This window comes from Talpa europaea (genome assembly GCF_964194135.1).
Source record: "Talpa europaea genome assembly, chromosome: 12".
NCBI lineage: Eukaryota > Metazoa > Chordata > Mammalia > Eulipotyphla > Talpidae > Talpa > Talpa europaea.
The window spans coordinates 45,260,065-45,274,783 of record NC_140079.1 but is presented as its reverse complement, the minus strand read 5'-3'; the positions used below and the strand labels follow the sequence as shown (position 1 = coordinate 45,274,783).

Sequence of the window (14,719 nt, the reverse complement as noted above, 5' to 3'; positions counted from 1 at the left end):
CTCTCCAAACTGGATTAAAATTGCAGTTATTTTCCTTATGAATTGTTTGAGCTCAGATATGTCAAGTTCCCCATTTTCTTATCCTTAAGAGGAGCAGGATATGTGTGCATCTCTGTGAGAGAAGCCTGTGGGGACACCCAAAGCAACTCTCTAAGTGAGTCTCTCCCAACTCCTTGTGGTAACCTGGGTCCTTGTGCCTCCAGGTGGAGGAGCCCACTGTGGGGGCTGAGGATGCTGTGGATTGCCGCCAGTGGACTCAGCATCACCTGGTTGCCGCTGACATCCGCGTGGCACCAGCTATAGCACTGACACCACCACAGGGCGACGCGGATGCTGACGGCATGGATGTCAATGTGCGAGGGCCAGGTCAGTGATGCCACCCCGCCTCCCCCAGGATGCTCTAACTTGTGAGAGGTTGCATTTGGATCAGTGTTTGGGGAAATCTAGGTGTCTGAGTCTCTGTCTGTGGGGGTGTGTTAATCAGGACTCTTGGTTGCAAGTGATAACTTAGTTCAAACTTGCTTAGAGAGAACAAGAGATTTTCTGGTTCTTGTAACTCGAAGCATCAGACACATTTGGATCCAAGATCACTACCTCTTGGTTCTGTTCCTGCATGCTTTTTCCTGGGGGTATGGTGACCCCAGGACAGTCCTGCCTTATAAAACCTATTCTCACCTGAACCAGCAAAAGTCTCAGGATATGTTCTGATTGGACAGACTAGGATCACATGCTGGTCCCTGAACCAATCATTGTGATCTGGGACTGGAATATGCAGATTGACCAAGCCTGAGCCACATATCTGTTCCTGAGGGAGCAAATTCAGCTCTACATAGGGCCTGAAGATGGGGTACAGGTAGCTCCCTAAATCAATCTAGGGTGGATGCTCATGCTTATGTTATCTTAGATCTGTTTTTGCCACATCAGGAACTTAATTGCTGTTTTGTGGCAGAAATGCGATGACGGACACAGCAGTCTTGGAGCATGTTTGTAAGGCAAGACTCTGCTGTTTGAACAGAAGTTCTTGTGCCATTTATTGAAATCATACAGGATAGTAAAAGCTGATCATGTGACAATGGTATGAGAAATAGGGTCTGGAGGGTCGGATAGGAATGGGGGACAAAGTTTATAAGGGACAGGGAAGGGGACATTGTGATCATGTGTCAGGAGACATTTGCGTCAGCAAAGTATGATTTTATCACAGGCAGAGTTCTCCTAAGACCGCCATGGAAATAGTCACGTAATCAGGTCAACAGCAGCCTAGGCGTCTCTGGACCTGCCTCACAATACGAGCTATACTCTGTAGGTAGTCAAGGAATGTTCTGCTGTGATTTGTAGATAGCAAATATGTCACAGTTGCCCATGTGTGGCCAGCTCATAGGAACCCGCATGCCCCCCCAGCTTAATTTTGCCTTTGCTCCAAATGGCCTGCACCTGTGTTTCTCTTTGAGGTGCCTCAGGCTACTGGGCCCTGGGATTTTATGTCCCTGGGGGCCTCTCTTCAGCAGTGGGTGTGGGAATATGAAATGCACATCTTATTTGGTTGTGATAGTAACTCAAATCAAGTCAAATTAGCTCAAGTAAAACAAGAGATTTACTGGCTTTTGTAGCTGGAAGCATCAGACACGTTTAGATCCAGGATTTAACTGGATTGACCCCAGAGTCTACTCGAAATAACCCTCCAGAATTTGCCCGAGTTTGAACGCTTGTTTGACTTCCTTCTTCCTTTGTCTTGTAACCTGCTACTGCTTAGCAGTCTTTCTATGGAAAATCACATTGCACATTTCCTCATTCTGGGTTGGCTTCTGGGCCAACTGACACAGGTGTGTGTGTGTGTGTGTGTGTGTGTGCGCACGCGCGCGTGCAGATGGGAATGGGCAGATCTGCCATATCTTTTTTTTTAATATTTTTTATTGACGTAACATTGCATGATAACATGAGTCCAAGTGTGCATCATTATTAATGTCTGTATGTACTACATTAAGATTACCACTAAAAGTCCAATTTTATCTTCACTATACAATTGACTTCTTCACCTGACTCACGCCCTCCTCACCACCCCATGTCCCTTCTGGTAACCGCTAATTTGGTGTTACAGTCCAAAAGTTTATTTTTGTGTTATTTAGTTCATTCATTTGATTTGTTCCTTTGTGTACCATACATGAGGGAAGTTATGCATTTAAAAATTTTTTTTCTAAAGATTTATTTATTTATGCATATAAGAACTAGGGTACAGGCCAGAAGTGCTGGGGGAAGGGGACGGGTGAGAGGATTCTCCAGAGACAGAGTGGGGAACAGAACAGGCAGATCTGCTGAAATACACTGCTAAGGGGAACAGTGGGCGAGCTAGGTAAAGTCTCCTGTGCCATGTAGGTAGTTCCCTGGCCGGGGATTGAATTTGTGCTGCAGTGGCAGTGAATAGCTTCATAGTACTGTGTCCCAACCCCTTGTGTCACCAGGGAGGCCCAATGCAGCTTTCTTTTTTTAAAGATTTATTTATTTATAAAAGCACTGGGGTATAGGCCAGAGGCGCAGGAGGGTGAGAGAATTCACCAGAGACGGAGCAGGGAGCAGAACAGACAGAAGGACCTAAATACACTGCTGAGGGGAGCAGCGGGTAAGACAGAGGAGGTCTGCTGCGCCATGTGGGAATCTCCCTGGCCAGCTGGGAATTGAACTGGCGCTGCAGAGGCTGCAGATAGCCTCACAGTGCTGTGCTCAACCCGCTGTGCCACCAGGGAGGCCCCTTTTAAATTTTTAAAAAGATTTATTTATTTATGCATTCAAGAGCTGGGGTGCAGGCCAGAGGTGTGGGGAGTGAGAGGATTCACCAGAGACAGAGTGGGGAGCAGAACAGGCAGACTGACTGAAATACACTGCTGAGGCGAGCAGCGGACAAGTCAGGAGAGGTCTCCTACACTATATGGGTCACCTCCCTGACCGGGGATTGAACTCATGCTGCAGTAGCTGCAGATTGCTTTATTGTGCTGTCGCTTAACCCCTTGCGCCACCAGGGAGGCCCATGCAGTTTTTATCCTTTTCTGTATGACTTACATCTTTAAGCATAATGCTTTCTGATTGGATAGAGATGTGGAATATATACACGAGGGAATGCTATTTAGTGATTAAGAAAGGATGAAATCCTGCCATTTGCCATTCTTTTTTGTGCTCCTGTGTGTCTCATTCCTCCTAACACAGTGCCCTTGATAGTATTCCTGGGAAAGGCTCCTGTATCCACCTCCCTGTGACATTCCTGTCTCCACAGATGGCTTCACCCCACTGATGCTAGCCTCCTTCTGTGGGGGGACCCTGGAGTCAGTGCCAGCCGAGGAGGATGAGGCAGAAGACACATCCGCGAGCATCATCTCAGACCTGATCTGCCAGGGGGCCCAGCTCGGGGCAAGGACTGACCGAACAGGCGAGACAGCCCTGCACCTGGCCGCCCGCTATGCTCGAGCTGACGCGGCCAAGCGGCTGCTGGATGCTGGGGCAGACACCAATGCCCAGGATCACTCAGGCCGCACTCCCTTGCACACGGCCGTCACTGCTGATGCCCAGGGTGTCTTCCAGGTGAGGTGGACCTGCCCTTTGGACTTCAGAGCTACGGCAGATGTCAGAGAGATCTGGGTTTGAGCTCCAGTTCTGCCTTTCAGAGCTGGTTTTAATTTGTAGCCTGGGGATCTCTGGAAGTTCAGTGTCTGGCAAGAAGCTGCTCTTTGAACCTCATCAATTCCAAGGATGTGGCAGTAGGCTTATCTACTGACCAGTGGGCTTAGAGGTGCTCTAAACCCCCCTTTACCTGCCATGAGTCTATTTGCAGCGCCCTCTCTTCCCCTAGATTCTCATCCGGAACCGCTCCACAGACCTGGATGCCCGTATGGTGGATGGCTCAACAGCACTGATCCTGGCAGCCCGCCTGGCAGTGGAGGGCATGGTGGAAGAGCTAATTGCTAGTCATGCTGATGTCAATGCGGTGGATGAACTGGGTAAGCAGTGGGAGACAGTGGTGGGTTGGGGCCAAGGGGGTGTCACCTGGGCCCTAACTATCTTGTCGGTGTGAACTCACACCCACATTGACTATGTCACTGAAACTTATGCACTCATAACAGGGCTTCAACGCAGACTTACACTACCATGTCCCACTGATTTAGAAAATGGTGCCCTTCCCCAAAGTAATTCATTTCCATCTGCTTTGATAGAAGAACTTGCTCTGCTGCCATCTACTGGCAAGCTGGTATCATACATTTGCAAATGGCCCAGATCTTCGGCGACTCCTGGGAGATGTGGCTGGGCCTAACCAGGACCTACAGGTCTTATTTCATTGAATGAATGTTTTAGATCTTTGTTTTGCCTTATTTATTTGTTTGTTTGTTTGTTTGTTTGTTTATTTTGAGAAAGCAATTTTATTGCAAATCATTTGGCAAGGAAGCAGGAGAAAATGATAAATCTGCCTTCCTAAATAAGAAAGGAACTGAGGTTGTATAGGTGTTGGGAACCATGGTTGAGAACAAAGGAGTGAAATTGTATTTTAGCATTGGCTAAAAGGTAGGTTAAGGGCAAACAAATAAAGATTTGGCTAAAGTTCATTGGTTAATTATAGGGCAGCTCGTGAGCTGCTATAAGAACAGACACACTTCCACTGCAGACTGTAGGTCTCTACTGGGAGAAGTATGAAAAAACTTTTCTTAAGATAACTGGAATTTTGAATTTCTGTTGGTGGGCCCTTTGCCTCTGTAAAGGACTGTGTTATACCATTTGTTAGCTTAGGCTAAAACCTGGGTGTTTTGGCCTCTTGAAAAAAGCTTTATAGTAATATGAAATTCACATACCATGCAATTCACCCATTTAAAGTATAAAATCTACTGACCTTTAGTATGATGTAAAAAGATCATCACAATACATTTTATTTTATTTATTTATTTTTAAAGATTTATTTTATTTATTTATGCATATAAGAGCTGGGGTGTAGGCCAAAATCAGGGGCAAGTGAGAAGATTCACAAGAGACAGAATGGGGAGTGAAACAGGCAGATCCACTGAAATACACTGCTGAGGGGAGCAGCAGGCAAGACAGGAGAGGACTGCTGCACCATGTGGGTCAGCTCCCTGGCTGGGGATCAAACTTATGCTGCAGTGGCTGCAGATAGCTTCATAGTGCTGACGCTTAACCCCTTGAGCCACCAGGGAGGCCCCTGTGATTATGTTTTCATTCCTCTTGGGTATTTCCCTAGAAGTGTAATTGCTGGGCCATCTGGACACTCTGTTTAAACATTGAAGGAACTGCTAGACCGTTTTCCACAGGCTATACCACTTTACACTGTATGAGGGTTCCTTTATCCCCATATCCTCGCCAACACTTGTTATTTTCTGTCTTTTTGGTGTAGCCTTCCTAATGGGTGTGGATTGCTATCTCCTTATAGTTTAATTTAATTTCACTGAATAAGCTAATGATGTTAAACATCTTTTCATGTGCTTATTGGCCATTTCTGTATCTTTGTATCTTTTTTTTTTTAAAGGTTTATTTATTTATGCATACAAGAGCTGGGGTACAGGCCAGAGGTGCAGGGGGTGAGAGGATTCACCAGAGACAGAGTAGGGAACAGAACAGGCAGACTGACTGAACACACTGCTGAGGGGAGCAGCGGGCAAGCAAGGAGAGGTCTGCTGCGCCATGTGTGTAGCTCCCTGGCCGGGGATTGAACTCGTGCTGCAGTGGCTGTGGCCAGCGTCATTAGGTTGCATCTTAACACCTTGTGCCACTGGGAGGCCCCTATTTCGTATCTTTTTTGGGGACATGTTAATTCAGATCATTGTCCATATTTTACATTGATATGGCTTTTTATCACTGAGTTATATAAATTTCTTACATGTTTTACATATGTCTCCTATCAGATATATAGTCTATAAATATTTCTCTCCATTTTTAGTTTTTCTGTTCACTTTCTTGATGGTATCTTTTTATTTTTATTTTATTTTTTAAAGATTTATTTATTGGGCCTCTCTGGTTGCACAGGCGGTTGAGTGCCACACCGTGAAGCTGTCTGCAGCCTCTGTAGCACGGGTTCGATCCCAGCCGGCTGGGGAGAAACCCACATGGCGCAGCAGACCTCTCCTGTCTCACCTGCTGCTCCTCTCAGCACTGTATTTCGTCAGTCTGCCTGTTCTGTTCCCCGCTCTGTCTCTGGTGAATCCTCTCACCCTCCTGCACACGTGGCCTGTACCCTGGTTCTTGTATAAATAAATAAATCTTAAAAAAAAGATTTATTTATGCATACGAGAGCTGGGGTACAGGCCAGAGGTATGGGGGGTGAGAGGATTCACCAGAGACAGAGCAGGGAACAGAACAGGCAGATTGACTGAATTACACTGCTGAGGGGAGCAGCAGGCGAGTCAGGAGAGTTCTTCTGTGCCATGTGGGTAGCTCCCTGGCTGGCCAGGGATCGACCTTGTGCTGCAGAGGTTGCAGTCAGCTTCATAGGTTGCGTTTTAACTCCTTGTGCCCTTGATGGTATCTTTAAAAGCATAAAAGTTTTCATTTTGGTGAATCTCAATTTATCTATTTTTTTTTTCTTGCTGCTGTTATTGTTGATTGTGTTTTTGGTGCCATATTGCAGATCCTGAAGATTTGCTACTGTTTTCTTTTAAATATTTTATAATTTGAGCTATAAAATATTCCTGCCTCTTCCTTCCAAGCCATATTCTGGGTACTTCATTTCCACTTGCCATGGTGGGGCTGGCACGGGCCTGGTCCTGACTCTTACCTCTCCTCCTTTCTATTAGGGAAATCTGCCTTACACTGGGCAGCAGCTGTCAACAATGTGGAGGCCACCCTGGCCTTGCTCAAAAATGGAGCCAACAAGGACATGCAGGATAGCAAGGTGAGTCCCAGCCCTTGGCCCATATCTCGTACAGGTGGTAAGGAGCAGGGTGGGTAGTCTTGTGAGGGCATTCACCTTGCTTGCTGAGTGGTGGGAATTGGGCCCAAGAGGCTCCCACAGTGCATCAGAGGAGGAATTTTGTGGCAGTTGCTGTGTGACCTTGGGCAAATTGCTTAACTCCTCTGAACCATAGTGTTCTTATCTGTGAAGTAGGGAAGCAACAACACCCACCTCATGCCTCTTACCAGGATTCTATGAACTAATGCTTTTGTAAGGTGCTTAGTGGATCCTCATTAAAGGTAACTGTTCTGATAGCTTAAAAAGACTTGTAAGATAATATCTTTCTCATTTTACAGATGGGGAGGGTGAGGCTTAAGGGGTATAGAGGTAGAGTCTGTCCGTATATAACATTTTGGTATTTTATTCATTTTGACTTTTTTTGCATTAAACTTAATTTTAAAAAATGCTTTAAAATTCATTTATTTTGATGACTGAGGTCTTTGGTGTCCCTTAAATTTATTGCCTAAGGTCAGTGCCTCACTCTCCTTACCCAGGTCCTGTTGCTTAGTAGGTGCTTAATGAATGTGGTTTAAAGGAAGGGACTTGCCCAGGAACTTCCCTCAGCAGAGCTGGGATTTGAGCCCAGGCCTATCAGGCTGTTGAGTTTGAACTTCTAGTTTCCACCAGAAGCCGAAAGCCTTGCTGATAGTGATCCTGGTTTAGGTGAACCTGCCCATGACATCTTGTGGGTTCTTCCCCTGTTCCCCCTTACCCCCCAGGAGGAGACCCCACTGTTCCTTGCCGCCAGGGAGGGTAGCTACGAGGCTGCTAAGCTGCTGCTGGATCACTTTGCCAACCGTGAGATCACCGACCACCTGGACAGGCTCCCACGAGATGTGGCCCAGGAGCGGCTACACCAGGACATTGTGCGCCTGCTGGACCAGCCCAGTGGGCCCCGCAGCCCCTCTGGCCCCCATGGCTTGGGGCCCCTTCTCTGCCCTCCTGGGGCCTTCCTTCCAGGCCTTAAGGCAGCCCAGTCAGGGGGTAAGAAGAGTCGGAGACCCCCAGGAAAGGCAGGGCTGGGGGCACAGGGTACCCGGGGCCGGGGCAAGAAGTTGACGCTAGCCTGCCCTGGCCCCCTGGCCGAGAGCTCAGTTACCCTCTCTCCTGTGGACTCATTGGATTCTCCGAGGCCTTTTGGAGGGACCCCTGCATCCCCTGGTGGCTTCCCCCTTGAGGGACCCTATGCAGCTGCCACAGCCACGGCCACTGCCATGTCTCTGACACAGCTTGGAGGTGCCAGCTGTGTTGGCCTAGGACGCCAGCCTCCTGGGGGCTGTGTGCTCAGCCTGGGTCTACTGAACCCCGTGGCTGTACCCCTTGACTGGGCCAGACTTCCCCCACCTGCCCCACCAGGCCCCTCGTTCCTGCTGCCGCTGGCACCGGGGCCCCAGCTGCTGAATCCTGGGAACCCTGTGTCCCCCCAGGAGCGGCCCCCACCATACCTGGCTGCCCCAGGACATGGTGAGGAGTACCCAGCAGCTGGGGCCCATGGAAGCCCCCCCAAGGCCCGCTTCCTGCGGGTTCCCAGTGAGCACCCTTACCTAACCCCATCCCCTGAGTCCCCTGAGCACTGGGCCAGCCCCTCACCTCCCTCACTCTCAGACTGGTCAGACTCCATGCCCAGCCCGGCCACGGCCACTGCAGTCAGTGCTACCAGGGCCGCTGCCACAAGCGCTGTGGTGCTGTCTGCCCAGCCGCTTCCCCTGTCTGTCCCTGGTCCCCTTGCTCAGGCACAGACCCAGCTGGGGCCCCAGCCTGAAGTCACCCCAAAGAGGCAGGTATTGGCCTGAGATCCTCCTCAACTCCTGGATTTTGGGGGGTTGAAGTCACATCCATTCCTCCCTGGCTCCCCTCCTTGTTCTCTCTGTTTCTCCCCGACACACTCTCTCCCCTTCCTCTCTCCACTGACCTCCTGCACCCCCAGCATCCCTCGCCTCCTGACCTGTATGGGTCACCAGTCCAGAGCTTCAGTCTTCCTTTATTTATAAGGGGTGTAACCTGACTGCCACCCTCTCTCACACTTCTCTCCTCCCACCTTCCTTCCTTCTTACCTTCTCTGGTCTCTTTCACTTCTCACACTCTGACATGAGTGGACTATTATTCTTTTCTTTTCTTTTTTTTTTTTTTTTTTTTACATTTTGTATAGAAACAAATTCATTTAAACGAACTTATTATTATTATTTTTTACAAAAAAATATATATATACGGAGATGCTCCCTCCCCCCTGGGAACCCCCCAGTGCCCCCGTGGGGCTGAGACTGTGGGCCCATTTGGCCAAGCTGGATTCTGTGTACCGAGTACACAGACATGACCAGGATCCTGTGTACTGAGTACACGACCCTGGTGTGTACCAAGTAGGCACCCCTGGGTGCACCCTCTGGGGCCTGAGGTCAGGCAAAACTTGGGAGCCTCCTCCCCACCCCACCTCCCTCACTTCACTGCATTCCAGATGGAACTTGTTCAGTAGCTTTGCTGGAGGGAGGGCCCTTTTGATGCAGAGAGCCCATCCTCAGACCCCAGCCCCACCCTAGCCTGGGCCACCTTCCTTTGGAAACAGTTGGGGCGGGTTGCTGGTGGGAACATGAGGACCAGGGAAAAGCTCCATGTTCTACTTTGTCTCCCTATAAATATGGGACAGGAGGAATGGAAGGAGCTGCCTGGGTGGCACACCTCCTGTTATTCCCCTGATCCAGTCCCATGCCAGAATAGAAGTATTTTTAGGCTATTTTTGTAATATGCTTCTGGTCACCATCCTGTGTAGTTAATTCCCAGGCCTTGCATTGTACAGCCCTCACTTACCCTCATCACCTAATAAAGGAATAGTTAACACTCAGTGCCACTGGTTTTGTCTGGATCAAGTGGAGTCAATGATGGTCAGGCCTCTGACTCTCCAGGAATAACTTGAGCCCCCAGCCTGGGGTAAGCCCATTTGGCTTGTCACACAGATCCTGGAATCCCTTATCTCAATTCCCCTTCAACAATAGGAGAAACAGAGTTTTGAGGAGAAGGAAAGTAGTTTCCTTTGTCTACAGATGAGGAGGACAGCTGACTAAAGTCTGAAGGACCACTGTCGTGCTCAGTAGCAGAGAGTAGGGTGTTTAACTAGAGTCACAAGGACATGAGAGGGAAGTGGGTGAGGGTCAACACGTCCCTTCTCATAACAGAAGTATCTGGTGATTTGGTTGACATGGGCTTGTTTTTGCCACCCTCAGTGGTTTGGATGTTGTCTTTGCAAGGCTTTGCTTTAAGTTCTTTGTCACAAGTCCCATTGCCTTTGGAAAGAGACGACAGCAAGACATTAAATATATAAATCAAAGTTTGGTAAACTCAGGGGGGAAGGAAGTGTCTCTCTCTGAGGTAGGGAGGGATGTGTGTTTTATTGCTGTATCATGACCATTCATGCTTCCTCTTTTGGCTGACTCCACTGATTGTGTCAGGGTGGTTCTCTCACTTAAGATGAGCCAATCAGGGCCCCCTCTTCCCCTCTGGTGGTGCAGGGGTTAAGTCTCAGTGCAAGCAAGAGATCACCAGCCACTATGGCATGAGTTCAATCCCAGGCCAGGGAGCTAACTCACATGGCGCAGCAGACCTCTCCTGTCTCACCCACTAGATCTGCGCACTCTGTCTCTGGTGAATCCACTCCCCTGCACCTCTGGCCTACAACTCAGTTCGTGTCTGCATAAATAAATAAAATAAAGCTTAAAAAAATGAGCCAATCAGATTCCCTTTGCTGGAAGAAGGGTGGTTTAGTGAAGATGCTAAGCTGTCGGTTGCATTTGTAAAGTCATGTGTAGATTGACAAATATTGGTTGTTGGTTTGGGATGGTGGGTACTTGATGAGAAAAAGAATGGCGATAATAAGCACGTAAAATAATAGACGAGCATTCAAAGGGGTCTGGAAGGTTGGGATTATTTCAGCTCCAGATGGAGAATCCATTCCAGTTAACTGAATATGCATTGCATTGACATCAACAGGTATGTATTGTCATCTAAGTGCAATTTATGGTGGTCTGCATAAATCTCAACTATAATTTGTGCTCCCTTGGGTTCTCGGAGCAACACTGTATCCAGGTAACAAATATTCCTTTACAGATGCCAGTTTGGATAGGATCCTATTTCTTGTAACCAATGGTCCCTCAAGACAAGTTTTTGTTTACACTGGGACCCTCTAGAAAGGGGGATGAGATCTAATGTTTATGGATTGTTGGAGTGCTCTTAGTTACAAGTCATACAAAAGTCTACCCAATTGGCGTAAAGGAAAAAATAATGGAGGGATGGGTAAATCGGGGAATGTGTAGATGGTTGGTGAAAGTTGGAAATTAGTATATACAGATTTTGATTTATAAAGCTGTATGACTGAAACCTATATAAACCAGTGTTATTTTGGGGCTTTCTACATGCAAGAGGTTAAGACGTAGCACTATGAAGCTATCCACAGCCAGTGCAGCATGAGTTCAATCCCCGACCAGGGAGGTGACACACATGGTGCAGCAGACCTCTCCTGATTCGCCTGCTGCTCCCCTCAGCAGTGTGTTTCAGTCAGTCTGCATGTTCTAGTCCCCGCTCTGTCTCTGGTGAGTCTTCTCACCCCCCACACCCCTGGCCTGTACCCCAGTTCTTGTATGCATAAATAAATAAATCTTTTGAAAAAATAAACCAATGTTACTTCAATAACAAAGTAAGTAAAAAGAGGGCCTCCCCTGGTGGAGCAGCGGTTGAGCGCTGGGCTGCGAAGCTGCCCGCAGCCTCTGCAGCGCCGGTTCCATCCCCAGCCACCAGGCGAGGGTCCCACAGGGCGTGCAGACCTCTCCTGCCGCCCGCTGCTCCCCTCAGCAGTGTACTTCGTCAGTCTGCCTGCTCTGCTCTCCCCTCTGGCTCTGGTGAATTCTCTCACCCTCCCGTGCTTCTGACTGTTCCCAGTGCTTGTATAAATAAATAAATAAATCTTTTTTTTTTTTAAACATTTTTTTTTTAAGTTTTATTTATTTATTTATACAAGCACTGGGTACAGTCAGAAGCGCGGAAGGGTGAGAGAATTCACCAGAGCCAGAACGGGGAGCAGAGCAGGCAGAAGGACCGAAGTACACTGCTGAGGGGAGCAGCGGGCAGCAGGAGAGGTCTGCGCGCCATGTGGGACCCTCCTCTGGTGGCTGGGGAGCAGCCGGGGATTGAACCGGTGCTGCAGAGGCTGCGGCTTCGCAACCCAGTGCTCAACCACTGCGCCACCGGGGAGGCCCAAATCTTTTTTTTTTTTTAAAAAATAAGGAAAAAGAAAAAATTAGTAAGTCATATGTACAAAGAACTAGCTTCAGGGGACACAATTTAGTGACTCAAATCAGGTGAACAAAGTCTGAGTGTTTCTTCATATTTTTCTCTGGGCATAAGTTTTATCCTTAGTCTCCACGTGGTATCCAGCCCACTTCCCTTCCTGTGCCACACAGCTCTAGCTCCCCTCTGACAGCAAACTAAGAGCAGACTGTACCCAACTTTCTAGGAAACTGGGAAACATCTGATTTTCCATTGATTCCTGTCGGGTCATGGATCTAAACCTCTAACCTATGGTTTCTCAACTGTGTCACTATTGGCATCTGGGCCCAAATTATTCTGTGCTCTGTATGGCTGTTCTGTGCACTGCAGGATGTGTGTGTGTGTGTGTTTAAAGATTTATTTTTACTTATTTATGCATATAAATATTGGGGTGTAGGCCAGAGGTGGGGGGATGAGAGGACTCACCAGAGACAGAGTGGGGAGCAGAACAGGCAGATCTACTGAAATACACTGCTGAGGGGAGCAGTGGGTAAGACAGGAGAGGTCTGCTGCACCATATGTGGGGCAGCTTCCTGGCTGGGGATCCGAACTCATTATGCAGTGGCTGGCGATAGCTTGGTAGTGCTGTGACTTTAACCCCTGCTCCACCAGGAAGACCCTCTTGTAGGATGATTAACAGCATCCCTAGCTTCTGTAGATCCCAACAGGAAACTCCTTTCCGTGTGACAACCAAAATTGTCTCCAGAAATTGTTAGTTGTTCCTTGTGGGGCAGAGATTGCCTTTGAGAATCATTGCTCTAACAGACTACTCTCAGCAATGGCATATGGAATATGCTGATTTCTTTTTTTTTTTAATTTAAATTTTTTTGTGTGTGGTTTTCTTTTTTTTTTTTATAAATTTTATTTTTATATTCCCCATACAATTGCAATCCCCTTATTTTGACTCCAATCCCTCCTTTCCCCGCCCCCCACCCACTATAGAGTGTCTCTGGTTCATAGTTGTTTGCTGATTTTGATATTTTCTTTCTTATAGTTATTCTTTTTCCTGGTCCCTTATTTAAGTTTTCTAGATTCCTGCTATGAGTGAGACTATCCGGTATTTTTCTTTTTCTTTCTGGCTTATTTCGCTGAGCATGATCCCTTCCAGCGCCATCCATGTTGCTGCAAATTGCATGTGTTTATCTTTTTTGAATGCTGAGTAATATTCCATGGTGTACATGTACCACATCTTCTTGATCCAGTCATCTATTTTTGGGCATTTGGGTTGTTTCCAAAGCTTAGCTATTGTAAACAGTGCTGCTATAAACATAGGGGTGCAGGTGCTCTTTGGAATTGATGTTTCTGTGTCCTTTGGGTAAATACCTAGGAGTGGAATTGCTGGATCATATGGAAGCTCTATGTTTAGTAGGTCCAGAAATCTCCACACAGCTCTCCATAGTGGTTGGACCAGTTTGCACTCCCACCAACAGTGCAGGAGAGTTCCTTTTTCTCCACACCCTCGCCAACATTTGTTGTTGCTAGTTTTTTTAATCTGTGCCATTCTCACTGGTGTAAGATGGTATCTTATTGGTAGTTTTGATTTGCATTTCCCTGATTACAAGTGATGTTGAGCATTTTTTCATATGCCTGTTGGCCATTTGCATTTCCTCTTCAGAGAAGTTTCTTTTTAGCTCTTCTGCCCATTTTTTGACTGGATTATTTTCTTTGTTTTTGTTGAGTCTCATCAGCTCTTTGTAGATGTTTGTGATCAGTCCTTTATCATTAGTGTTGTGGACAAAAATTTTTTCCCAGTCGGTGGGGTTTCTCTTTGTTTTTGTTATTGTCTCTTTTGCTGTGCAGAAGCTCTTTAATTTGATGTAGTCCCAGCTGTTTATCTTTGCCTTCACTATCACTGCTTTGGGTGATGTGTCTGTAAAGATGTCTTTGAGGTGTATGTCATGTAGTCTTTCGCCTGTATTTCCTTCTATATATTTTATGGTTTCAGGTCTTATGTCTAGTTCTTTAATCCATTAATCCATTTTGAGTTGGTTTTTGTGCATGGTGTTAGGTAGTAGTCAAGCTTCATTCTTTTGCACGTAGCGACCCAGTTTTCCCAGCACCATTTATTGAGCAAACTTTCTTTGCTCCAGTGCATATTTTTTGCTCCTTTGTCAAATATTAGTTGACCATACATCTTTGGGTTTATTTCTGGATTTTCTATTTGGTTCTATTGGTTGGTGTGTCTCTTCTTGTTCCAATACCATGCAGTTTTGATGATTATGGCTTTGTTATAGTTTGAAGTCTGGGACTGTGATACCTCCATTCCCTTCTTTTTTTTTCAGAAGAGCTTTGGATATTCAGGGTTTTTGGTGATTCCATGTGAATTTCATCAATAATTGTTCTATTTCTTTGAAGAATGTCATTGAAATTTTTATTGGAATAGCATTGAATCTGTATATTGCTTTGGGTAGGATGGCCATTTTGATAATGTTAATTCTTCCAATCCATGAGCAGGGGATGTCTTTCCATTTCTTT

General features: G+C 46.9%; 1 protein-coding gene across 1 annotated transcript in view; it reads left to right on the top strand.

The window, feature by feature from the left end:
• The window catches only part of NOTCH3 (notch receptor 3), a gene marked incomplete at both ends in the record, with an annotated part of 33,503 nt that extends 24,776 nt beyond the window's left edge, over nt 1-8,727 (top strand). The window contains 5 exons of the mRNA XM_084249325.1: nt 204-366; nt 3,263-3,567; nt 3,836-3,983; nt 6,777-6,874; nt 7,654-8,727. Of these exons, the coding sequence (XP_084105451.1) occupies nt 204-366; nt 3,263-3,567; nt 3,836-3,983; nt 6,777-6,874; nt 7,654-8,727 (1,788 nt within the window). The remainder of the gene's footprint in view (nt 1-203; nt 367-3,262; nt 3,568-3,835; nt 3,984-6,776; nt 6,875-7,653) is intronic.
• Nucleotides 8,728-14,719: the final 5,992 nt, after the last annotated feature.